This window comes from Amphibalanus amphitrite, unplaced genomic scaffold, assembly GCF_019059575.1.
Source record: "Amphibalanus amphitrite isolate SeventyFive unplaced genomic scaffold, NRLGWU_Aamphi_draft 000469F_arrow, whole genome shotgun sequence".
In the NCBI taxonomy this organism is placed as follows: Eukaryota; Metazoa; Arthropoda; class Thecostraca; order Balanomorpha; family Balanidae; genus Amphibalanus; species Amphibalanus amphitrite.
In genome coordinates, this window is record NW_024881963.1 from 36,498 (window position 1) to 63,277 (window position 26,780).

A 26,780-nucleotide genomic window follows, 5' to 3' on the forward strand; every position below is an offset into this window, starting at 1 on the left:
GCGGCAAAACGGAAAGAGATGTCGACTTGAAACCTTCACTATCGTGTTTCTTGATCAATTCTCTATCGTTTGGTGTGTATTTCGATGTCATAACTCTAAAAATGATGCGTTGGGAGCATCGGAAGTCTGCAAGGTCATTTGTGCATTGGGTCACGTCAGGCGTGTGACGTCACTGACCTGACCCTGACCCAAAATGAACTACAAGAAACAACCGACGATGCCTGAAATGGATAGCAAATTCGAATTCAGGGCATCAAAATACCCCGAAAAGGCATACAAGTGCAAGAAGTCATTACAGGTCAACCGAGGTCACTGACCTTACCTTGACCTTAAGTAACCTTCAAAATGTCAACGGACATTGTGCCAATGTCAAATCAGCCAGTTGTGATTCTAAAACAATCCATCAGTGTGTCAGGTCAGTCGGCATTTATACCAATGTGAAGCAATCTCCAATTTAGCGTAAACCTGGCCGGAGGTTGTTCCCTTTATGACGTCATAACTCCGTGACCTGACATGACCTTGACAAACAAACAACAAAAGTTGCGCAAAGGATGCCCCAAAGGGTACTGAAAATATGAGCAGGCTATCTGAAACGGTTCGGCGTGTAGCTAAGAAAAACCTCAGGAAAGAAAAACCACCAACCCCCCCCCCCCTACATGGGCGAGGGTTAACATTAGCCCTATGGGTGTTGCATGGAAAGAATGGGAACAAAAGGGCAGTGCCCCCCCCTCCCCCTGAAGGTGTTCCGCCGCCATATATATATATATATATATATATATATTATCAACGGGTATAATTTTAATTACCTTAAAATTATCCCAGCTAACAATTTGCCGTTGTTACAACGTCGTTTAAACGTTGTCAAATGGTTACCACAACGTTCCGATTTATCGTTGTGACAACGTAATTTTGTAGACTCCAGACAACGGCGTGACAACGTCATCCGACCATGCATTTGAATGTCATCACAACGTTTCTGTAACGTGGCCGTGACGTCCCAAAACCGTTCTTACAACGTCCCGCCAACGTTATGAAATGTTTTCTGTAACGTGCCAACAGTGTTTCTGGAACGTTGTAGTCATGTTGCGGAAACGTGACTACAAGGAGTATAGAACGCTCTGGCAACGTCTCTGCGACGTTATCACGTACGCACCACGTTGTCGCTACTTCGTATTGCCGTCCCTGCGACCCTGAGTAAACGCAAGTAAACGTCCTAAACATTTCGCAACGTCCTCTCAACGTGTTCGCAACATACTCAGAATGTGTTTCCGACGCTCTCTTCCCGTTCTCTAGACTTGTAAAAAAGGCATGCAAGAAGTGTACATTTCAATACATCACACAGGTCAATTTACAAAAAAAAAAAACAGCGGCGGCATCGGTGATGGGGCATGGGGCCCAGGGGCGGCCCCATGGGGGCGACGCGTGGGACGGAATTGGGTTCTACCGGCTCTAGCGCTAGCCGCTAGCACGCCAGAACTGGTGGAAGTTCACTTCTTCACTAACCCTCGCTGGGAGGATCACTCGGAAGACCGTTAGGCACCGGCTCATTTGCGGCCTCGATGTCCCTAGGCAGCTGGCAGTGCCTGACCAGACGGTCTGCGCACCCCCCGTTCCGGTGGCGCAGCTTCCGGACAGCCACTTCGCTACCGCCTTGCCGACAGTAGGCCTGCCACAAGGCGCGCTGACGAGTTGCAGGACGTCTGCGGGAAGACATGAGGGAAAATCAGACATATTCAGTTCATGAAAAAATCACAAAAATACCTGCACCACTTCCCGTAACAGTGCGACAGGCTAGATCAAACATGTCAACACCTTAGAGGCTAGAGCTACAATGAACTATAGCCTAGACCGCACGATATTACAAGGCACAATCTTGCAAATGCTACTCGTAAATGGTACTTTGACTTACCAGTCAAAGCAAAAATCATATCAAATGCAGACAACTGGCGCTATCTTCCATCTTCCAGCTATCTCAGCCGCGCCCGCCGCCGGCCCTCACCGCTCGCTCGCGCTGCGTAGACTATAGGGCCTTGCGTAGACTGCGGCTCGGTCGGCTGGCTCTGAACGCCGGCCGGTGACACTGACGTCACGGCCCCTCCGGCGAGGTCAGGGCGGGCCACCGTTCGCCAGAGTGGCGGCCCGCGTGCATAGGCGGCGGAACGGGGAGGGCACCGGGGCACCGTGCCCCCCTTTGATTTTGGCATTTTAACATTAGCCCTATGGGCGTTGCATGGAAAGAATGGGACCAAAAGTCGGCAGTGCCCCCCCCCCCTTAATTGAAGGTGTTCCGCCGCTACTGCCTGCGTGGCTTGCTGGCAGCCGCGGATAACAATAACAGCCGCGTTTACATAGGGATAGTTGCAAGCCTAGTCTAGCTCCGCCTGTGATGTTGCAAAACATGCCAATGACGCTTTGCAATTTACACATGTTATATATATATATATATATATATATATATATATATATATATATATATATATATATATATATATATATACATATATATATATATATATATATATATATATATATATATATATATATATATATATCGTTAAACAGCACCGCAGTTTTGGTGCGACCACTATCGCTTATTCATCCAAGAGGCCATATACATCAGCAGACATAAGCCACCACTTAACATACAGAGATACACCAACATCTCACTGGCGCTCTGGGGTGTATGATCCTGATGGGAAAAGTGATGGGGAACGGTCCTTATCGGCCCTGTTCAAGTGCTCCAACCGAATAGCTGGAGACTGTGCGTTATGAAAAATGGTTGACTTTGTTATTTGTATGACGTATGTGTCATTAGGTATGCATTACGACTCAAGGGAGTTGGAAATGATGAAAAAGTGGAAAGTTAAAGTGATTCAGTGACCCAGTATAGTGAAGTGTAAGTGTATATGTATCTTCGTCACCTGCAATATTTGTAACATGGCTATTTTCAATATTTTGCAACTCAAAATAGCTACACTGACGACCATGTTTAGCGGTACTTTTTAGTACATTCCTTGAAAATGATTGTCTCAAATACAATCGAAACGCGTCGGAAAACATGACTTAAATGAGTATAACCGATATAATCAATACAGTTCCTGATTCAATCAAGAAAACTTTCAACAAGATACAAAAACTTAACAGAAAACTATCTAAAGCCAAAACTGCGGTGCTGTTTAACGACATATGCCTCAAAGAAAATATCCTGCCCAAATACTCTGATATATATATATATATATATATATATATATATATATATATATATATATATATATATATATATATATATATATATATATATGTTAGAGAGAGTCGAGAGAGAGAAAGGTATCAGAATTTACTTGTAAAAGCACCGCTAATTATTCAGTAGGTACCTATAATGTCAAGGTTGTGAAAACCGTTTTAACCCGCGACCTGGTGGGGGGGGGGGCTATTTTTTGCCCCCCCCCTCCAGACTTTTCGATATATCTGCAGAACCGCTGCGCCAATCGTCACCAAATTTTCAGTACCCTCCCGGACATCAATTTTACACATTGTGACCAAGAATTTTTCCAACGGCTATGATAGGTTGGCCGGAAATGACGTCAGAGTGACGTCATGTTCTGCCGTTTTCGACCCAAAAAAGGGTTTTGCGGGAAGAGCTGCCAGGCCTATAGCTTTGCAAATACAGAAAAATGATAATGACGTAAGAGCTGTAGAATTGACAGGGCTACAAAACTGCTATCTCGGATTTTTGAATTTTTTGGATTTTGACCCCCAAAAATCAAAAAATAGATTTTTTGGATATAATAGTCAGAAAATCCAAAAAGTTTTTTGAATTTTGCAAAAACCGGAATATATGTGATAGTCCTTACCGCCTTCCATCCACATACCAAATTTGAGATTGATACCTCTTTTTTGGCGAAGTTATAGCGAAAAAACTGTTCAAAATTTAAGACGTCAAATTTTCAAACTCAATTTTTAGCAATTATAGACCCCGTAGCGCAAAACAAAGACCACCATTAGACTCCCCGTGACGAGCTGCATCGAATCAATACCCATTTAATGCAAAACTATCAACTTTAAAATTTGACCTTTTTTGACCTGACCTTGACCTGACCTTGACCTGACCTTCACCAGAAAGTGACCTAAGCCGTACCTGATAGTCTTATAACCAACACCATTGAGTTGGAAATGAAAAATTGGCCATAAAACATGCATCACACAACCTTAGTAAAGTTGGGTTCATGTGACCTGACCTGTGACCCTTGGTGACCTGACCTTTGACCTGACCTGGTATTGTCAGTGACCTCTAATAGCAACATATCTACTAGGCAACTGACGCCCTATCGCTGATTCTCGACAAAATGCGTTTTCCTCGGTGTTATAGCGCATTCCCTAGCCCGCGCCCCGCTGGGGGGGGGGCAGAATCTGCCCCCCTCCCGTTTTTCGCCAATAACTTCTAAACGCGTTACGCCAGCGACGTCAAACTTTCAGTACCTTATCATACATCAATGTGACACGTTCCCTGAAAATTTGAACGAAATCCGTCGGAAAAGTTTTGAGAAATTGACGTTTTAGTGACGTCATGTTCGCCATTTTCGCCTCAAAAACGGCAAAATTTCCAACGCCGCTAACATCTTCATTTTTAAAGGAATCAAGACGTAACAAAAAAGGTTATACGTGATTCCACGTTGTCTATCAAATGGCTATCTCGGTTTTTTGAAAATTTTGGATTTTGGCCCAAATTTTTTCAAAAAACTGATTTTTTTGGGAAAATAGTTATAAAATCCAAAATTTTGAGTGTATCGAAAAAACCGGAATATATGTCAGAGAAGTGGTCAATGTGCATCTACATACCAATTTTCAGAAGAATCGGTTCAAAAATGTGGGAGTTATTCAAAATTTCATGACGTCACGACACACAAAATTTTTGAAAAATGATTTTTTTGGAAGTTCTAGACCGCGTACGGAAACAAAAATAGCACCATTCGATTCGCCGTGAAAAACTGCATCAGATAGATACCTTTTTGGGCCTTAACAACCAACTTCAAAATTTGACCTCACTTGACTTGACCTTGACCTGACCTCGACCTGAAATTCATCCAGAGGTGGTCCATATCACTTATTGAGTGTGCCTATTGAATTCTATGAGTAAAATGAACCATAAAACATGTGTCGCACATGCCCTTTTCTATATTTTGTTTTTGGTGACCTGACCTGACCTGACCTGACCTTGACCTTGACCTTTGAATGACATTGTATGCAACGAATATTGTCTTGGTAGTCTAAGAACACGTTTTGGGCAATCAGTCTCAGTCCATTCTTCGGCAACTACGGTGCAAGGCCGATACTGTAGAAACTTGCATTTTGTACCCTTGACCTGACCTTGACCTGACCTCTGACCTACTTTAGTAAAAAAATTTGGGCTCTTAAGATCCGCCTTGTTGAGAGCTTTCGATTGCCGTTTTCCCCGTCTTTCTACGACCATCGGTTCGGAAGTTAGACAGGGGGGGCAGAATCTGCCCCCCCCCCCCCCAGCAGGGCGCGTATGGCTGAATAGCCCAGCGGGGCGCGGGCTAGAAGACCCGTGAACGGTGAAACATTCCATCTTTGACCTGACCTGTGACGTCATCGGTGACAACGAGGTCAATGAAATTTGGTTTCCCTTGACAAATTTGACAGGCCTTTCGAACGCCGTTTAAATTTTGCGGATCCGTCCAGTAGTTTCGGAGATACGAGGGGGGGGGGCAAAAAATAGCCCCCCCAACCAGGTCGTGTTATAAACAGACCCCACCAGGGCGCGGGTTAACAACGTGTTGGCGACCACCAGCTGACAACATGAACAGTCCTAGTGTTAAAACATGTCAAATTTAACGATGAAAACTGAAAATGCGCATTGAAAGTCAAAGGAAATGCATTATATGGCCATATAGGTATGTTACATGGGTGGAGCTTTCCCAGGGTAGTTGGTGGGGAAAAAAGTCGTCAAACCCACAATGTCCGATTATGAAGTTGAATAAAATGCCACACTGAATCAATTCCCATCATTACAGATATAATATTGTGCATTAAACAGACATTCCAAAGCTCTTTTATGCCAAAAAGATTATTTTGCAAAGCAACAAAGCCTTAGAAATCAGCTTAACCCGCGCACCGACGGGGGTCTGCGCCAACTTCGATGACCGACCCCCCCCCCCCCTAAGATCTCGAGAACGAAGCAAGATAGCGACAAGCGGTAAACGGCATCGGATACGCACGGACAAGGTCTACAATTTTTACAAAGGTCATTTTCAGGTCAGGTCGAAGATGACGTCACAGGGGTCAAAAAAGTCAAAATGGCGGCGCTATATATGGAGAGTTTTTCTCGAATAACTTTCGAACTAGTCAAGATAGGAACAAACTAAGGGCACCATCGTGATCCTCTTGTCAGTCCGCATCGAATGATATATATGTTGACCTCGAAAGGTCAAGGTCAAAGGTTGACCTCAGGTCACGTGACCTCGAGGTCATCATGTATATCATTCGATGCGTCTTGACGAGCTGAACACAATGAGACCATCCGCGCGGCTGTATCTTGTTCCTGTACGGAGTTATTGGTAAAAAACCGCTGGTGACCTTTGATGACGTCACATGACCTTACAGCTGCCCAACAGCAAAACAGACCTCAAGGTAGTGAAGGTTGATCGTATATGAAGTCATGTATGGTATATGGTGCCATTCCGACCCGTTTTAGTGGTAAAAACAGGGAGTTGATTTTTCCCCCATTGACTTATAATGGGGAGGTCGAGAAATTGACCTGACCTTAGGTCACCGATATCAAAATTCCGAGATATACAATTTGTAGCTACTAATTACCTCATAACATCCTGCGACTTTCAAAGGCCTCCGACATCTACTGTAGCTCTGGCACGGTGACAAAGTTGCAAAAAAGTGACTTGAGGTTGGGTCTTTCAAAGTGACCTGGTGACCTGACCTTAAAAGTTAGGAGGTTCAAACTTGCACACCATGTGTAAAATTGATGAGAGAATAGTCGTACCAAATTTCGCGGCGCTACGCGCCGCGGTTTTCCCGCTATTCGCGAAAAACCTCAGCCCCCCCGTCGGTGCGCGTGTTAAGTTGGTGGGGCAAAACGCTTATTGGTGGGGCAAAATGACAAGTTGGTGGGGCAGCCGCCCCACCAACTGTATAGGAAGCTCCGTCCCTGATATGTTACCATGCATTATCAAAATATAATGTTGCAATGTGCGGTTGCTGCAACGTACCAACAAAACGTTGTCACAACGTTTTACCACAACTTTCGGACCAAACCATGGCTTCACAACGTTCAGAACGTTGCTACAACGTAATTAAAACGTAATTTCGCAGTGACAACATTGTATTAACGTTTCCTGTTTGCTGGGATATTAGCCTTCATAGTTCATTCGTCTGTATTTGACAAAGTGTCGTTTTTTTTTTACACATTCTTCGAGTAAATGTTAGCATGATTATTTTTCGTCACACTCGTAGTTTCGGGCTACGCAGCGGCAAAAAAAAGAATACATGGTTGACATATTTTGCATATTAGGTGTCAGGTCCGAACCTAAGATGAAACATAATTCCCTGTGATTGTATTCATTTTAACAAAGAGGTGCTACTACCAGCTACTACCAGTAAAACGCCTTTTGGGCAAAGAACGAGCGAGCGAGATAGTGTCAGTGAGCCCTGCACGTGCGGAAGGGCGAGAGGATACTTCCAACGGGCTTGCGCAAAGCACCCTTCTAACCGGTCGCTAGCGGTGTACCAAACTTGAGCGCAATCGGCCCAGCCGTCCCTGAGATCTGGAAGCGGCATTCTGCACGTGCGCACGTGCATACGAGGTCCAAACTGACTTTTGCACGGCACCCTACTAACTGGTCCCCAACCGTGTACCAAATTTGAGCGCAATCGGCCCAGCCGTTCTCGAGATCTGGAAGCGCCCCCTGCACGTGCGCACGTGCAGTAGCACCTTAACCTTCCAGGCGGTGGGGGGGGCATTTTTTTGCCCCCCCCCTTAAGTTTTTTCGATATATCTCGAGAACCGCTGCGCCGATCGTCACCAAACTTTCAGTATTCTCCCGGGAGCAGCTAGCGCACATAATGACCAAAAATTTTTCCAAAGGCTATGATAGGTTGGCCGCTAATGACGTCAGAGTGACGTCATTTTTGCCATTTTCGACCCAAAAAAAGGTTTCGCGGGAAGAGCTGTCAGGCCTACAGCTTTAGAGATACAGAAAAATGTGTCAATCATAAAAGGTGTGAAATTAAAAGGGCTACAAAACTGCTATTTCGGTTTTTCGATTTTTTTTGGATTTTGACCCCCAAAAATAAAAAAATAGATTTTTTGAATATAATAGCCAAAAAATCCAAAAACAATTTTGAATTTCGAAAAAACCGGAATATATGTGATAGCCCCTACCGCCTTCTATCTACATACCAAATTTGAGATCGATAACTCTTTTTTTGGCCAAGTTATAGCGAAAAAACTGTTCAAAATTGATGACGTCAAATTTTCAAACTCCATTTTTAGCAATTCTAGACCTCGTAGCGCAAAACAAAGACCACCATTAGACTCCCCGTGACGAGCTGCATCGAATCGATACCCATTTTATGCAAAATATCAACTTTGAAATTTGACCTTTTTTGACCTGACCTTGACCTGACCTCCACCAGAAAGTGACCTAAACCGTACCTGATGGTCTTATAACCAACACCATTGAGTTGGAAATGAAAAACTGGCCATAAAACATGCATCGCATAACCTTAGTAAAGTTGGGCTCATGTGGTGACCCTTGGTGACCTTTGGTGACCTGACCTGTGACCTGACCTGGTATGACCAGTGACCTCTAATAGCAACATATGTACTAGAAAACTGACGCCTTATCGCTGATTTTCGACAAAATGCGTTTTACTCGGTGTTATAGCGCTTTCCCTAGAAGCCCCGTGAACGGTGAAACATTTTATCTTTGACCTGACCTGTGACGTCATCGGTGACCCCGAGGTCAATGAAATTTGGTTTCCTTTAACAAATTTGACAGGGCTATCGAACGCCGTTTTATTTTCCCGGATCCGTCCAGTAGTTTCGGAGATACGGGGGGGGGCAAAAAAGTGCCCCCCCCCCACCGCGCGGAAGGTGGCTGGTAGGCCCACCGCCTGCCGGGTTAAAGGGACAGTATCATCGAGAAAAAAAATTCATGTATGGAGCTGATTTTTTTTTACTAGCATTTCTTATTTTTCTGAATCAGAAAAACATAGTTTGAGGACCGAACTCGGTGAAAAATATTGCAACCACATTTCATTTTCATGATTCATTTTCATGAGCGAACCACCACTATACAAGCATGGCCGCCAGTTTGGAAGCATGCAAAATTACTACAGAACTGGCGCAGATAATACATTATTGACGCTACGCTTACGCGGTCGTTCTTCTGATTGAGTGGTCCTTAGGGAGAGGTAGCCTTAGGTATTGCCTATAAAAATATAACGTGACAATTGGAGGGAGTGACAATTGGACGTGACAATTGACAATGGGAGAAAATATCACGTGACAATCACGTGATAAACGTCATACATTGGAGGGAGATTGTGATTCAAGCTGGAGGAATTCCTTTGTTGAGCCGCTAGAATCCGAAGGAAACAGCGGAAATTGCCTACGACTATTTAATGAATTTAACGGTGATGAATAAGTGCGAAAAACGTTTTGGCTTTATAAAATTTGATGAAATGACCAGGGTAAAAGTTTTATTACTGGCGGTCAATTCAAAACGGCGCAAACATTTAAACAGTGAAGATAGTGAAGCACGATTCAAAGTGTGGTACACCTTTCGTACTTTGAGCGGCGATAGCGGGATAACGGTGTGGAGCTTCGAGGATCGGTCTTCAGTTCCCGGACCAGAAAGGTGGGGCCTATGCAATGTCAAATTTCATCAAAATGGTGATACTGTCCCTTTAAAGGGACCCTCCCACCTTCAAAAAAGTTAATGAATTGGCAATGGCATGAAAGTGATGTCGCTCGGTTCAGAAAGAGCAAAAACGAATATCTACCAAATTTCATCGAAAAATATTCACCGGTTTTCAAGATATTAGACTTTTACTTTTGTTTACTTTTTGGGATCTCCGCTGTTCCTAGCGACTTTATTTGAAAGTGCGGCATTTGTTGCGCGCAAAGCAGCATATACCACCGCGTGCTACAAAACGTTTTAGTCAAACATTTAACGGACGTTCGAAAGCCTGATGACGTCATCAGATTCCGTTAATGGTTAAGAGATAGGGACCACGCTGGTCCCACCCTGCAAGTAAAGGGAAGAAATTTCTTGAACACCATAAAGCTGCGGGGGTTGCGACCAGGATAAATGGTGATTTCTGAGCCTGGCCCCAAACTTGGCTATCTCAACTCAAAACTAATGTTAAGGTGGGAGGGTCCCTTTAACCGCAACACATGGGAATGCAATGCCTGGTGGCCGGTGGGTGCCTACCTGTATGCCAAGTTTCAGCGAAATCGCCCCAGTAATTACCGAGTTATTAAAATGGGAACAAATTTGACACCTCTTATTGTTGTATTTTGCACGTGCAGTGGGGGTCACTCACATAGATCAAGAGTATCCGACCTTTGGTAGAAGGGATGCAGCTACCCTACAAAAAATACCGCGAGACAATCGCCCAAGCGGCTGCTGAGATATGAGCCTCTCAAAATTACTTCTTTTGCAAAACAGCTTGAACACCCTTGACTTTTCACGTGGCGGTGGCACGTGCCACGACGGTCACTGAGATGTGTCAAAAGTAGTCAATTACGGGGTAGAAGGGATGGGGCTACCCAGCAAAAAAGACCGCAGGCCAATCGGTCCAGCGGTTGCTGAGATATAAGCCTCTCAAAAGCGTTACAGGCCGGGCCGGGCCGGGCCGGGCCGCTCATAGTTCATACTGATATTTTTCCCTTATATTGAAAAGACTCGCTTCGCTCGCTGCGCTCGCTCGCTCGTAATCATGCTCCTTGTTGCAGCATATAACTAATGTGCATTAACAATTGATCGAGCAATAAATAATAATCAACCTTCATAATGTACCGTGGCTTTGGTAAAAGCTAAGTAAATAACAATTTAGCGGTGGTCCCTTTCTCTTGAAAAAAAATATTTTACACTATTTAGCACTCAAACAGATAAACATCTCCTTTTTTACGAAAATAAAAATAATTTAGTTTATTCCGTTAAGGATTTACTAACCAACTATTAATCAAATATTTGTTATTTGCCAAGACACAAATTTATATCTTACAATGTTTATTTTACGTTCGTGCTTTCGGAAAGCACAAATCAAATGCCGCTAAATGCTCCATGAGCACCAAAAATTGCGTACTGTACGTCTTATCCACGCCGTTTTCCCCGGCAAATACCCGTTGTGCCAGCATACAGGGGTCTGTTCTCTTCTTTCCATAATGCTCATCCCTTCCTCTTGGTTTGTGGGTGCAATGTGGGTGGGCATTTTTGGGACTGAGGTCGGACTGTGGATGGTTAATTGCCTTTTAATTTATCATTGTTCCCATCTTAAGGTGCTAGCCCAGCTAACAGGAAACGTTACTACAACGTTGTCACAACGTCGTGTTTCGGTAAGTTGCGAAATTACGTTTTAATTACGTTGTAGCAACGTTCTGAACGTTGTGAAGCCATGGTTTGGTCCGAAAGTCGTGGTAAAACGTCGTGACAACGTTTTATTGGTACGTTGCAGCAACCGCGCACTTGCAGCATTATATTTTGATAATGCATGGTGACATATATGGCCATATAATGCATTTCCTTTGACTTTCAATGCGCATATTCAGTTTTCATCGTTAAATTTGACATATTTTAACACTTGGACTGTTCACGTTGTCAGCTGGTGGTCGCCAACACGTTAACCCGGTTTACATAGCATATTTGACGAGGCTCTAGCTCGTTAATTTGGCGATAATTTCGATGCAGTGGTCTTCAAATATTTAGAGGGGATCATTTTGTAAATTGTTCAGCACCATTGGCATCTTTTGCAACATCACGGACGGAGATATAAGCTTGCAACAAACCATATGTAAACCGGGTTGTTGTTAAAACGGTTTTTCACAACCTTGACATTATAGGTACTGAATAATTAGCGGTGTTTTTACAAGTAAATTCTGATACCTTTCTCTCTCTATATCTCTCTAATATATATATATATATATATATATATATATATATATAGCATGTGTAAATTGCAAAGCGTCATTGGCATGTTTTGCAACATCACAGGCGGAGCTAGAGGCTTGCAACTATCCCTATGTAAACGCGGCTGTTATCCGCGGCTGCCAGCAAGCCACGCGGGCCGCCACTCAGGCGAACGGTGGCTCGCGCCCTGACCTCGCCTGAGGGGCCGTGACGTCAGTGTCACCGGCCGGCGTTCAGAGCCAGCCGGCCGAGCCGCAGTCTACGCGGCGCGAGCGAGCAGTGAGGGCCGGCGGCGGGCGCGGCTGCGATAGCTGGAAGATGAAAGATAGCGCCAGTTGTCTGCGTTTGATGCGATTGTTGCTTTGACTGGTAAGTCAAAGTACCATTTACGAGTAGCATTTGCAAGATTGCGCATTGTAATATCGTGCGGTCTAGGCTATAGTTCATTGTAGCTCTAGCCTCTAAGGTGTTGACATGTTTGATCTAGCCTGTCGCACTGTTACGGAAAGTGGTGCAGGTATTTTTGTGATTTTTTCATGAATTGAATGTCTGATTTTCCCTCATGTCTTCCCGCAGACGTCCTGCAACTCGTCAGCGCGCCTTGTGGCAGGCCTACTGTCGGCAATGCGGTAGCGAAGTGGCTGTCCGGAAGCTGCGACCGGAACGGGGGGTGCGCAGACCGTCTAGTCAGGCACTGCCAGCTGCCTAGGGACATCGAGGCCGCAAATGAGCCGGTGCCTAACGGTCCGCCGAGTGATCCTCCCAGCGAGGGTTAGTGAAGAAGTGAACTTCCACCAGTTCTGGCGTGCTAGCGGCTAGCGCCAGAGCCGGTAGAACCCAATTCCGTCCCACGCCCCCATGGGGGCGCCCCTGGGCCCCATGCCCCATCACCGATGCCGCCGCCGTCGTTTTTTTTTTTGTAAATTGGCCTGTATGATGTATTGAAATATACACTTCTTACATGCCTTTTTTTACAAGTCTAGAGAACGGGAAGAGAGCGTCGGAAACACATTCTGAGTATGTTGCAAACACGTTGAGAGGGCGTTGCAAAAATGTTTAGGACGTTTACTCAGGGTCGCAGGGACGGCAATACGAAGTAGCGACAACGTGGTGCTCACGTGATAAAAACGTCGCAGAGACGTTGCCAAAGCGTTCTATACTCCTTGTAGTCACGTTGCGGAAACGTGGTGACAACGTTCCAGAAACACTGTTGGTACGTTACAGAAAACATTTCATAACGTTGGCGGGACGTTGTAAGAACAGTTTTGGGACGTCACGGCCCGTAACCGGACAAATCTTCGTATGGCAATTCTTCGTCGCGCAATTCCTCGTCTGCATTTCTTCGTCCGCAAATCTTCGTCGGCACATTTATTCGTGTCGCATAACTTCGTCTCGCATTTCTTCGTAAGCGCAAATATTCGTAGCGCATTTTTTCGTATCCGCATTTCTTCGTACGCGCATTTCTTCGTCAAGCATTTTTTCGTCCACGCATTTCTTCGTCTACGCAAATCTTCGTCCGCATTTCTTCGTCCACGCAAATCTTCGTCTGCGCATATCTTCGTCCGCAAATCTTCGTCCCCGCAAATCTTCGTCCGCAAATCTTCGTCCGCATTTTTTCGTCCACGCATTTCTTCGTCTACGCAAATCTTCGTCCGCATTTCTTCGTCCACGCAAATCTTCGTCCCGGCAAATCTTCGTCCGCAAATCTTCGTCCGCAAATCTTCGTCCGCAAATCTTCGTCCGCAAATCTTCGTCCGCAAATCTTCGTCCGCAAATCTTCGTCCGCATTTTTCGTCTACGCATTTCTTCGTCCACGCAAATCTTCGTCCGCAAATCTTCGTTCGCAAATCTTTGTCTGCGCTATCTTCGTCTCCGCAAACATTCGTCCACAAATGTGGTTGAATAAAACCATGAAGAAATATCAGACCATCTAGTGAATGACGAATCTAATGCATGGAATGGATGATCGAAACTTTTGAAGTCAGGTAGATGAGATCAGTCAGGTGAAGCTATTGTATTTGGGAGCCGACAATTGTAACATTCCATATCATTTGTGTCCCGGACATTCTTTTTTTCGCGGTCGTTGAATGACAACAATATAATCTCTTGTGCCCTCGCCGGCATAGGCGGCGGAACGGGGAGGGCACCGGGGCACCGTTCCCCTCTTTAATTTTGGCCTTTTAACAGTAGCCCTATGGGCGTTGCATGCGGAAAGAATGGGACCAAAAGTCGGCAGTGCCGTGCCCCCCCCCCCCTTAATTGAAGGTGTTCCGCCGCTGCTGCTCGCCGGACCTATTTGTTTTCTACATAGGTACACGCCGGCCGAGGGGGGCAGGTACGACCCCCCCCCCTCCCATCGCCGTTTCGCCACTGGTGGAGCTAGCGCGTCGCGGAAAAAACGAGCGTGTGCGCCGTTACGAGAAGCAGAGATTAATACCCGATTTTAAAGCCTTCTAGGTCAGGGGTCGGCATACCGGCTGTTAGATTTGCATTACCTAAATGGGTAATGATTCGATGCAGCTCATCACGGGGAGTCTAATGGTGGTCTTTGTTTTGCGCTACGATGTCTAGAATTGCTAAATATTGAGTTTGAAAATTTGACGTCATCAATTTTGAACAGTTTTTTCGCTACCTATAGCTTGGCCAAAAAAGAGGTATCGATCTCAAATTTAATATGGAGATAGAAGGCGGTAGGGATCTATCACATATACCTATTCCGTTTTTCGGAATTCAGAAAACTTTTTGGATTTTTCGGCTCTTATATTCAAAAAAATTATTTTTATTTTTAGGGGTCGAAATCCAAAAATTTGAAAAATCCGAGATAGCAGTTTTGTTGCCCTAATAATTCCACACCTTTTATAACCGCAGGTTGTTTGAAAAGACAAACACTATTCGTTAGAATTGTGTTTTTCTATTGAAAAACAACCGGAGCGGTCCTTCTCCGGGCTATGTTTTGCAAGTCTGGCCGCGAATCGAGACATCTTGACCGGGGCCTAGACGAAATGTCTGAAACATTTTCTGTATCTCTAAAGCTGTAGGCCTGACAGCTCTTCCCGCAAAACCTTTTTTGGGTCGAAAATGGCAGAAATGACGTCACTCTGACGTCATTAGCGGCCAACCTATCATACCCTTTGGAAAAAATTTGGTCACAGACTCACAATGTGCAATAGCTATTCACGGGAGGATACTGAAAGTTTGGTGACGATCGGCGCAGCGGTTCTGGAGATATATCGAAAAAAACTAAAGGGGGGGATGCCCCCCCCCCCCACCGCCTGGAAGGTTAAACGAGTAGACCACGTGAAGCCGCCAAGTGCACGCAGCCAGCAGTCGTTGATGCGCTGCGCGCAAAAGCTGCTGACCAAATCTTACCGTTGCAAGTTTTGTCTAGAAGTAGAATTAGACAAAAACACCCGCAAATGGTGTTTATAAACTCATGAAGTGTACGAAGGAAGAACTATTGTGCCAAAGCACATTTAAGTCACTTTTATATCGGAGTCGATTTCTGAAGGAACCGCGGGCCGGAACACGATGTAAGTCGCTGATACCAGCCGCGGGCCGGACGTCAGATGGTCGCGGGCCGGATCCAACCGTCACCCACCTGGCCGGATCCGGCCCGCGGGCCGTAAGCCGACCCCTGACCTAGAAGGCCTTAAAATCGGGTATTAATCTCTGCGTCTCGTAACGGCGCACACGCTCGTGTTTTCCGCGACGCGCTAGCTCCACCAGTGGCGAAACGGCGATGGGGGGGGGGGTCGTACCCGTCCCCCCCCCCCTCCGCCGGCGTGTATGTAGAAAACAAATAGGTCCGGCGATCAGTAGCGGCGGATTGCGGAACACCTTCAATTAAGGGGGGGGGGGGGGCACGGCACTGCCGACTTTCAGTCCCATTCTTTCCATGCAACGACCATAGGGCTACTGTTAAAAGGCCAAAATGAAAGAGGGGAACGGTGCCCTCCCCGTTCCGCCGCCTATGCCGGCGAGGGTACAAGAGATTATATTGTCATTCATCGACCGCGAAAAAAAAAGAATGTCCGGGACACAAATGATATAGAATGTTACAATTGTCGGCTCCCAAATACAATAGCTTCACCTGACTGACCTCATCTACCTGACTTCAAAAGTATCGATCATCCATTCCATGCATTAAATTTGTCATTCACTTGATGGTCTGATATTTCTTCATGGTTTTATTGAACCACATTTGTGGACGAATGTTTGCGGAGACGAAGATAGCGCAGACAAAGGTTTGCGGACGCAAATATGCGCAGACAAACACCGGGGTTACATGAGCAAGTAAATGCGTATCAGGAACGGATTTTCCTATTCGCTCACCATTGTAGTCCGTTTGTAATGCGTATTAACTCTGCTCATGTAACCCCGAGCAAAGATTTGCGGACGAAGATTTGCGTGGACGAAGAAATGCGTGGACGAAAAATGCGGACGAAGATTTGCGGGCGAAGATTCGCGGACGAAGATTTGCGGACGAAGATTTGCGGACGAAGATTTGCGGACGAAGATTTGCCGAGACGAAGATTTGCGTGGACGAAGAAATGCGGACGAAGATTTGCGTAGACGAAGAAATGCGTGGACGAAAAAATGCGGACGAAGATTTGCGGACGAAGATTTGCGGGGACGAAGATTTGCGGACGAAGATATGCGTAGACGAAGATTTGCGTGGACGAAGAAATGCGGACGAAGATTTGCGTAGACGAAGAAATGCGTGGACGAAAAAATGCTTGACGAAGAAATGCGCCGACGAAGAAATGCGGAAACGAAGAAATGCGCTACGAATATTTGCGCTTACGAAGAAATGCGAGACGAAATAATGCGACACGAATAAATGCGCCGACGAAGATTTGCGGACGAAGAAATGCGTACGAAGAATTGCGCGACGAAGAAATGCCATACGAAGATTTGTCCTGGAATCGTCACGGCCACGTTACAGAAACGTTGTGATGACATTCAAATGCATGGTCGGATGACGTTGTCACGCCGTTGTCAGAGCTCTGTTCGCACCCCGTTTATTTATCAGCAGACTTATGACGTCGGCGGTCGATTTACGTCACGGGACATGACGTCATCACTGCAAGCTACGTGCTACTTGAAAGAGACATATATGATGCTGTACTGACATTGGTGGCGCACATCAACAAATGCTCTACCGCGCTGTTTTGTGTGTTTTTTGTTTCACATAGGTATGTTGTGATTATATTCTGTAGTTGCCGCTGTGCGGAGGCGCGTCCGGTGCACGGCGCGCGTGCGAGTTGTCGCGTGCGGCTGGGATTTGTTGTGGAAAATGTATCAGCGGCGAGTCGTTAGCGAGAGGGAGCGCGGGAGGGAGCGGCGGGGGGCGGCCGCCGAGCGTTGTTTTTGCGAAGTCGGTTTTATTTCGGTGCGAGTTTAAATACAAGCTATTTCGGCATTATGGCGACGAACGTGACAGTGTCATTGGACCAGGTTCCGGTGATGGCAAGTGCAGTGGCGCCGACAATCGTCCCGCGACCGGTGACAGCGCCGGTGCCGGTTGGTGATGGTGGTGTGACAGACTCGGCAACCGTCTCACAGCCTGTGGTCGCGGTACCGTCGGCACCTTTTGATGCGCGGCTGATACCGGAGTTTGACGGGACCGAAGATGTGGTCAGCTGGCTGGCGCGTGCTGAGATGCTGTGCCAGCTGAGGGGAGTGGCCGCCGAGACTGTGATTCCTCTGCGCCTCGCTGGCGGTGCTTTCCACGTATGGTCCCAGCTGCCGGCGGCCAGTCGCTGCTCGCTGACGGCCGTGAGAGACGCCCTCCAGGCGGCGTTTGCTCTCGATGAGTACGCCGCCTATGAAGCGTTCGCCGCTCGGCGACTGATGCCAGGAGAGTCGGCGGACGTATTCCTCGCTGACCTCCGCCGGCTGGCGGCGCTGTTCGGAGGAGTGCCGGAGCGAGCGCTGGCCTGCGCATTCGTGACAGGCCTGCCGGACAGCGTCCGGCAGATGATCCGCGCTGGCTGCCGGGCAGATGGACTGGACCTGTCATCGGTGCTGGCGCGCGCTCGCGCTGTGCTGACCGACGAGCGGCTCTCCGCAGCAGCAGCAGCGGCGCGTCGGACTGTGCCGCCGCCGGCTAGCCACCCATCTGCGGCGCCTGGACCCGGCCAGCCGCCGGGGCCGACGCGTGGACGGCCTCCGCGCGGTCCGCGTCCGCTGAGATGCTGGACCTGTGGAGAGCCCGGCCATATTGCTGCGAGATGTCCGCGTCGGTCGGAAAACGGAGCCGGAGGGGACGGGTCAGCACCGCCGTTCTCTCCTGTGCGACAGTGAGCGGTGCGCTGCCGATTACACGCCTGCACGTGGACGGACGAGAGTGCACGGTCCTCATCGACACCGGGAGCACCGACACCATCATCTACGCGCCATTCTGTGCGCAGTGGAGACGACGGGTGGTGCGCGTCACTACGATCAGCGGAGACGACCTGAAATGCAGCGGCATTGGCAGTGTAACGGTCGAGGCGCCGACGGGCCATCGTGCCGCGCTTGAAACGCTGGTGGTGGAGGAGCGGCCGCTCGGCGTGGACATGGTGCTCGGGGTCAGCGGTATCTCGGCTCTCGGGGGCGTGACGGTGCTGTCCCCCTCTGTGGTGCGGTTCTGTGGAGCAGTGTGTCGTGCGCCGCCAGACATTGAGACGCCGGACTTCCGGGTGCAGTTCAACGCGGCTGCCCGGAAGTGGTCGGTTGCATGGAAATGGTCCGATGGGATCGGACCCCAGTGCCTCACGAACGCTGTGCCGCAGTATGCTGTGCCGCCCGCCGCTCGTCACGAGTTCGAGACAGAACTTGACGACTGGATAGAGCGGGAGTGGCTCGTGCCGTATGACGAGCGGCGGCAGGGGCCGCCGAAAGGGTTGGTGCCGCTAATGGCTGTGGAGCAGCGCAATCGGGGGAAAGTTCGACCGGTGCTGGACTACCGGGAACTGAATGACTTTGTGCAGGCTCACACAGCTGACAGCGACGTGTGCGCGGAACAGCTCCGCAAGTGGCGCCGGCACGGCGCAAATGTGGCGGTCGTGGACCTGAAGCGTGCCTACCTCCAGCTGCACCTGGAGGAGCGACTCTGGCCGTTTCAGACGGTGATGGTGCGGGGGCAGCGATTCTGCTTGACCCGCCTAGGTTTTGGTTTGAATATCGCGCCCCTCGTGATGAAGGCTGTCGTGCGTGCTGTGCTCGATCAGGACCCCGACATCGGGCGTGCCGTCCTCCCATATGTGGACGATCTCCTTGTAAATGAGGACATTGTCAGTGCCGAGCGCGTGGTGGCGCATTTCGCGCAGTTTGGGCTGGACTGTAAGCCGCCGGAGCGGGCAGCCAGTGGAGCGCGGCTCCTGGGCCTGCGGGTGCACGAGGAGAACGGGCAGCTGCGGTGGAAGCGGGACAACGCCGTGAGCGCGCCGCCAGAACGTGTGACTCGCCGATCTGTGTTCGCGTGGTGCGGACAGCTAGTGGCCCACGTACCAGTGTGTGGGTGGCTTCGACCCGCGGTCGCATGGCTTAAGCGGCGTGTAAATGAGCTGACGCGCGGATGGGACGACATCACTGATGACGCCGCGCTGCGCGTGCAGATGGACTGTATCGCGAGTCGCCTCGCCAGTGACGACCCGGCCCGTGGCGTGTGGTGTGTCGACGGGGACGAGGTGGTCGCCTGGACAGACGCCAGCTCGCTGGCCACCGGAGTGGTCCTGGAAAACACAGACGGTGAGGTGATCGAGGACGCATGCTGGCTCAGGCGAGACGACGCTGTACACATAAATATGGCCGAACTCGATGCCGCTATTCGAGGTATTAACTTGGCTGTTGCGTGGGGCGCACGGAGTATCGACCTCCGAACCGACTCGGTGACGGTGAAGCGGTGGATCGACGACGCGATCAGTGGCCGCGCGCGCCTCCGTACTAAAGCCAGCGGTGAGCTGCTCATCCGACGGCGTGTGGCGATTATCCGTCAGCTGGTCATCGAGCTGGAGCTCCGTCTGACCGTGGCGCTCGTTCGATCGGCGGATAATCGCGCTGATGCACTGACTCGAGTGCCCAGGGAGTGGCTCCGAGACGATCTGACGTCGACAGTGAGCGCGGCAGCCGTGAGCGCGGCTGGCGAGCCGTCGGCAGTGAGCGCAGCCTCTGTGAGCGCGGCTGCAGCGGGCGAGCCGTCGGCAGTGAGCGCGGCCGCTGTGAGCGCGGCTGCAGCGGGCGGGCCGTCGGCAGTGAGTGCGGCCGCTGTGAGTGCGGCTGCAGCGGGCGAGCCGCCGGCAGTGAGTGCGGCCGCTGTGAGCGCGGCTGCATCGGACGAGCCGTCGGCAGTGAGCGCGGCTGCATCGGGCGAGCCGTCGGCAGTGAGCGCGGCCGCAGCGGGCGGGCTGTCGGCAGTGGGAGTAGCTGCCGCGGACGAGCCGGCAGTGAGCGCAGCCGCGGTGGGTGAACCGTCGGCAGTAAGCGCGGCCACAGCGGGCGAGCCGCCCGCTGTAAACGCGAGCCTCGATGGTGCAGAGAGCGTGGCTGAAGTGCACGAGCGAGCTGGTCATCCGGGCGTCCGACGGACATTGTATTTTGCTCGCCGATGTATCGGCCGCGTCTCGAGAGACCAGGTACGCGCCGTGGTGACAAATTGTGATGTCTGTCGAGCGATCGACCCGGCTCCAGTAAAGTGGCGACACGGGTCGTTGGGTGTACCACAGACGTGGCACAGACTGGCCATTGATATAAATCATTATGGGGGCCATCCGTACCTCAGTGTAATCGACTGCGGGCCGTCGCGGTTCACTGTATGGCGGCCGCTGCGACGGCAGGACAGTGTGTGCGTTATTCAGCGGCTGGAGGAGATATTTTTTGATCGAGGAGCTCCGGCGGAGCTGTTGTGTGATAACGATCCTGTGTTCCGCGGCCGACCGTTTGCCGTGCTCGCCGCGCGCTGGGGAGTGGCGGTGAGGTTCCGGGCGGCCCATGCCCCGAGCGAGAACGGTGTCATCGAGCGCTGCCACCGGACAGTGAAAGTGATCGCCGCCCGGAAACGGTGCGATATCGCCGAGGCGGTACACTTGTATAACGTGACGCCGCGTGACGGCGAGGCGGTGGCCAGCGCCCCGTTTTGTGGCGTGTACAGGTACGAGCCGAGTGACTGTGTGCGGTTGCCGGCTGCTCCGCCAGGGACGGCCGCGGACGGTGGAGCCGGGGCGCGGGAGCTCCCTGCGGTGGAGACGGGCCCATACACAGTCGGAGACGCGGTGTGGGTGCGCCGCCGTGGGACGCGCTGCACGGAGCCGTCCCGCCGGGGTACCGTCACGGCGGTGGTCTCTCCGCAGGTTGTCGATGTGGACGGTATGCCACGACACGTCAGGGATTTGCGGCGCAGAAATAGTGAGCCGCCCCCATGTGCTGAAATTGACGCGGACGACCCCATCTACGTGATGGATCCCCCGTCTCTCCCAGTCCTCCAGCCGGCTCCAGTTGAGCAGGGGCCGGAGTTATGCGACGCTCCAGCGCCGGAGCCTCCTGCCGTGGCTCCTCGGCGAAGTCAGCGCACCCGCCGTCCTCCGCAAGGATGTTTCTGTGAGGGATGTAAATGATCCTCAGGATCAGGGGGAGGTGTAGTTGCCGCTGTGCGGAGGCGCGTCCGGTGCACGGCGCGCGTGCGAGTTGTCGCGTGCGGCTGGGATTTGTTGTGGAAAATGTATCAGCGGCGAGTCGTTAGCGAGAGGGAGCGCGGGAGGGAGCGGCGGGGGGCGGCCGCCGAGCGTTGTTTTTGCGAAGTCGGTTTTATTTCGGTGCGAGTTTAAATACATATTCGGTTTTGAAAAATTATTTTTTGTGTTATTTAATTTTATATGCTGTTTATTTGTTCAGCCATAGGTGACAGGCATAGAACGTTCATTTTCTATTTGTAAACGATTTTATCTGCGTTTTTGTTTTTGTTTTGGAGTACCTACTTCATAGAAGAGCATTTCAATTTAGTGTTTGATTGTGTCAGAATATGTGTGCTAAAATGCAATATTTTGCTTCATTAGATTTGCTGTCCCCTGAAGTTTGTAAGCATTTAGGTACCTTGTAGAATACCAATACTTGGCCACTCAATATTGTCATTTTATTTCCCAATTTATGTTCACAAATATTTATTATAAGTAGGTACTGTGTGGTGATACTTTTGCTGTTTCTTCCTTCAAATTATTGTTATTGCCTTGTGTTTTATCTTGGCATACCTATTCATGTAATTTTTTATCTTAAATATAGGAAAATATTCCCAAGAAGGCACTGAATTCATAGCACTCGTACATGTAGTGATTGTTGGTGATGTGTATCCCGGACCGTGAAGCTTGAAAGCTTACTTATATGCCACAATTTTTAATATTCAATTTGATTTTTAATGATGAAATTATAAAAAGTTGTTCAGAACCTTGCACGGACTGGTTTACATATGGAATGATAAATAAACAGCTCTCATCAATCCAAACAAAAATATGGCACATGCTCATGAGAACATTTACTGCAGGCCTTTGACCATTTGCTGGAAAATGCCTTCCGCCAGCTGTCCGGTAAAGTCTTCAGACCTGAGGCATCATCCTGTTATCACTCTGAATAGCTTGGTGAGGTTGCTGAAGGCCTCTATTACTGCTTCCTCTGAGGCTCTGACCCTGAGGTGCTTGAGCAATAAGCATTTTGGACTTTAAAGGAGGGAGTGAATTTTCTGATCCCTTGTTTTCTTGGCAGGTGATTTATCGCTGCTTAGGGCCAGCGGCCCATCGGACAGCCTTGAGAAGACCGCCGCACGCTGTTTGCAGTCCGTCGACCTCCTGTCTTCAACGGACGGACGCCCTCGGTCCCACTCAGCAATTGACTGAAGCCTATCGCGCCGATATGCTCGCTCATCTTCCATCCTCGCCCTGCCTGATGGTTTCGACGACCCGGGCTGTGGTCCCTGAGGTTCGGAACCCGTCTCGCTGGCCTGCCAGCAGGAGGCCTGGCGCTCGTCGCAGACGGCCAGTGAACCTGATGCTTCACTGGCCACACTGCTGGCACTGATACTGCACATCGCACAGCTCGTTATATAACAATTGAACACATGTCAGGCGTGATTTATTTGTAGATATTTGTAAACAGCCTTTAATTTTTAGCATTGCTTCATTGTGTGACGTTGTTTTGTTCGCATGTGGCCATGTGGATAAGGCTACTGGCCAGTGGCCATAGCCTTATCCTTCTCGTTAAATTTGTTATCTGGAAATAAATGTCACCACTCACCATAAATGTGTTCTACATGGGTAATGACTAACTATTCTATTGTACATTTTACGGATGTCACATTTTATGGTGCTTCAGGATAGATATCACAAGCGTCGTACTTCTTTGTTACGTTGATGACGCACCTGTAACCGCAGGCAATAACAGCCGGACACATGCTGACACGCGTTATTCACCGATGGGCATATGAACAGATGGGTGTCGTGATCGTGGGCATGGTACTGCCTAGACTCGGCAATAATTAGGGCATTTTTAATTCTCGCCGAACCTATCGGTTTTCTTCATCAGATGCCGTTTAGGGGGAGGGTAGATGGACTCTGCCCTCCCCGCCCCTCGCCATTTCGGACTAAATTGCGACATTTTAGGGCCATCCAGAGGTTCACTTACGACGTCCCAAGTCAGTAACCTGACCTGACCTAATAATGTGGTCGGTGTGAAGATCCGCCTTTAATGTTCAAGTGCGCCAGCTTTCATCTCTATACCAGCGCCTTCCGAGTAATAACCTTAAAAAAAACGTCGAGGGCGACACCCGAACCCCCTCTTCTCGGTGGCGAGGGCTAGGGGGTAGTGCTTATTAAGGGAGAATGGCTGTGCTATTTGACTGTGCCATTCGAGCCCTACCAACACCTGTGATGAACCGACGCCCGGTGCGAAAGGAACATCGGCGTTCTCGGCCAGTAGCGGCGGAACACCTTCAATTAGGGGGGGGGGGCACTGCCGACTTTTGGTCCCATTCTAAATTCTTTCCATGCAACGCCCATAGGGCTAATGTAAAGATGTCAAAATCAAAGGGGGCACGGTGCCCCGGTGCCCTCCCCATTCCGCCGCCTATGTTCTCGGCTCGGCAAAGTTGCCAATGATTTGCAAATGCAAAGTTTGAATGATTCACTGCATAATGCCAAGTCCTTTTGGCTCCTGCGAGATGTCGCTAGCGCGTTGATGAAGTTCAATATAGAGGTCACTAGCGTCGAACCATGAAACCCAAGATTACTTTCATGAAACCTACGCAGCTAACGGATGGGGCTGCAGACAAAAGTACGCCAAAAGTACGTCGTGACCGTGGTCTCCGCTGCTAAGCGACAATCAAAAGGGACATTGCTCAGCTTGTTTGGCGCACGTGTGACAGCGGCGCGGGGCGCGCCCAAATCGGCCGCGCCTTCGCTGCGGTTGGCCCACAGCGACCGCACGAACTGTGCGGTTTTAACAGCAGCCTACGTCACACACTGCTGGCGCGACTCGAGCTCCTATTGGACAAATTCACGTGGTCTCCGTTGCTAGGCAACAATCTCGTCCATCAGCCAGCGTATGGATGGTGGCAGTGATTTTGTAGTGTCGGTAACTTTTTTGTCTGCGTTTTAGATCACTTTGTAGCCCCATTAAAAGAAGAAATATCTCACTTTTGTGGTTGCCCATAGTAAGCGCCCGGCAGCCTACGTCAGCAGCCTGCGTGCGTTTCTCGGCCTCTCATTGGTCAACAGCACAGTCCTATCTCTTCAACACAGTAGCCACCTAGTGGGCTGTTGGGGAAGCTGTTTTGACAGCAGCGGGCGAACAGAGCTCCGAGCTCTGTTCGCCCGCTGCTGTCAAAACAGCTTCCCCAACAGCCCACTAGGTGGCTACTGTGTTGAAGAGATAGGACTGTGCTGTTGACCAATGAGAGGCCGAGAAACGCACGCAGGCTGCTGACGTAGGCTGCCGTGCGCTTACTATGGGCAACCACAAAAGTGAGATATTTCTTCTTTTAATGGGGCTACAAAGTGATCTAAAACGCAGACAAAAAAGTTACCGACCCGACAAAACCACTGCCACCATCCATACGCTGGCTGATGGACGAGATTGTTGCCTAGCAACGGAGACCACGTGAATTTGTCCAATAGGAGCTCGAGTCGCGCCAGCAGTGTGTGACGTAGGCTGCTGTTATAACCGCAGAGTTCGTGCGGTCGCTGTGGGCCAACCGCAGCGAAGGCGCGGCCGATTTGGGCGCGCCCCGCGCCGCTGTCACACGTGCGCCAAACAAGCTGAGCAATGTCCCTTTTGATTGTCGCTTAGCAGCGGAGACCACGGTCACGACGTACTTTTGGCGTACTTTTGTCTGCAGCCCCATCCGTTAGCTGCGTAGGTTTCATGAAAGTAATCTTGGGTTTCATGGCACGACGCTAGTGACCTCTATATTGAACTTCATCAACGCGCTAGCGACATCTCGCAGGAGCCAAAAGGACTTGGCATTATGCATTGAATCATTCAAACTTTGCAAATCATTGGCAACTTTGCCGAGAACATAGGCGGCGGAATGGGGAGGGCACCGGGGCACCGTGCCCCCTTTGATTTTGACTTTTTTACATTAGCCCTATGGGCGTTGCATGGAAAGAATTTAGAATGGGACTAAGTCGGCAGTGCCCCCCCCCCCCTTAATTGAAGGTGTTCCGCCGCTACTGGCCGAGAACGCCGATGTTCCTTTCGCACCGGGCGTCGGTTCATCACAGGTGTTGGTAGGGCTCGAATGGCACAGTCAAATAGCACAGCCATTCTCCCTTAATAAGCACTACCCCCTAGCCCTCGGCACCGAGAAGAGGGGGTTCGGGTGTCGCCCTCGACGTTTTTTTTTTTTAAGGTAATTGCTCGGAGGCGCTGGTATAGAGATGAAAGCTGGCGCACTTGAACATTAAAGGGACCCTCCCACCTTAACATTAGTTTTGAGTTGAGATAGCCAAGTTTGCGGCCAGGCTCAGAAACCACCATTTATCCTGGTCGCAACCCCCGCAGCTTTATGGTGTTCAAGAAATTTCTTCCCTTTACTTGCAGGGTGGGACCAGCGTGGTCCCTATCTCTTAACCATTACGGGAATCTGATGACGTCATCAGGCTTTCGAACGTCCGTAATTAAGTTTGACTAAAACGTTTTGTAGCACGCGGTGGTATATGCTGCTTTGCGCGCAACAAATGCCGCACTTTTAAATAAAGTCGCTAGGAACAGCGGAGATCCCAAAAAGTAAACAAAAGTAAAAGTCTAATATCTTGAAAACCGGTGAATATTTTTTGATGAAATTTGGTAGATATTCGTTTTTGCTCTGTCTGAACCGAGCGACATCACTTTCATGCCAATTCATTAACTTTTTTGAAGGTGGGAGGGTCCCTTTAAAGGAAAAGGGCCACCTTTAACATGGGGATTGAAACTGAGATAGCCATCTTGTAGCCCGTGTCCGAAAACCCACCAGTCTATATCCTTACGGCCGATTTCGGCTTCCATTCGTAGGTATCGGCAATTTTAAAAGAGGAATGCGTCCTTATCCCAGGAATGCGTCCTTACCCTGTAATACAGCCACCCGCGGCGAGGCTTTGGTTTTTTTAC

At 49.4% G+C, this 26,780-nt stretch overlaps 2 protein-coding genes across 2 annotated transcripts in view; both read left to right on the top strand.

Moving 5' to 3' along the window:
* Positions 1 to 26,780, top strand: part of LOC122392111 (metal cation symporter ZIP14-like) — a 61,853-nt gene that overhangs the window by 11,336 nt on the left and 23,737 nt on the right. The gene's annotated exons all lie outside the window — the stretch shown is intronic.
* Positions 17,832 to 21,651, top strand: LOC122392120. Its single transcript, XM_043386679.1, has 6 exons — positions 17,832 to 18,258; positions 18,474 to 19,591; positions 19,772 to 19,935; positions 20,271 to 20,407; positions 21,189 to 21,303; positions 21,630 to 21,651. The coding sequence occupies exons 1-6, from the start codon at positions 17,832 to 17,834 to the stop codon at positions 21,649 to 21,651; spliced, it is 1,983 nt and encodes a 660-aa protein (XP_043242614.1).

Bases quoted from the DNA above. Each gene is read 5' to 3' on its own strand.
- LOC122392120 (XM_043386679.1), top strand. From the start codon at position 17,832: ATGCTGTGCCAGCTGAGGGGAGTGGCCGCCGAGACTGTGATTCCTCTG. The intron at 19,592-19,771 runs GTGAGCGCGCCG...CTGCGCGTGCAG, and splicing joins GGTGGAAGCGGGACAACGCC to ATGGACTGTATCGCGAGTCG. The intron at 20,408-21,188 runs GTGAGTGCGGCC...GCCACCGGACAG, and splicing joins CAGCGGGCGGGCCGTCGGCA to TGAAAGTGATCGCCGCCCGG.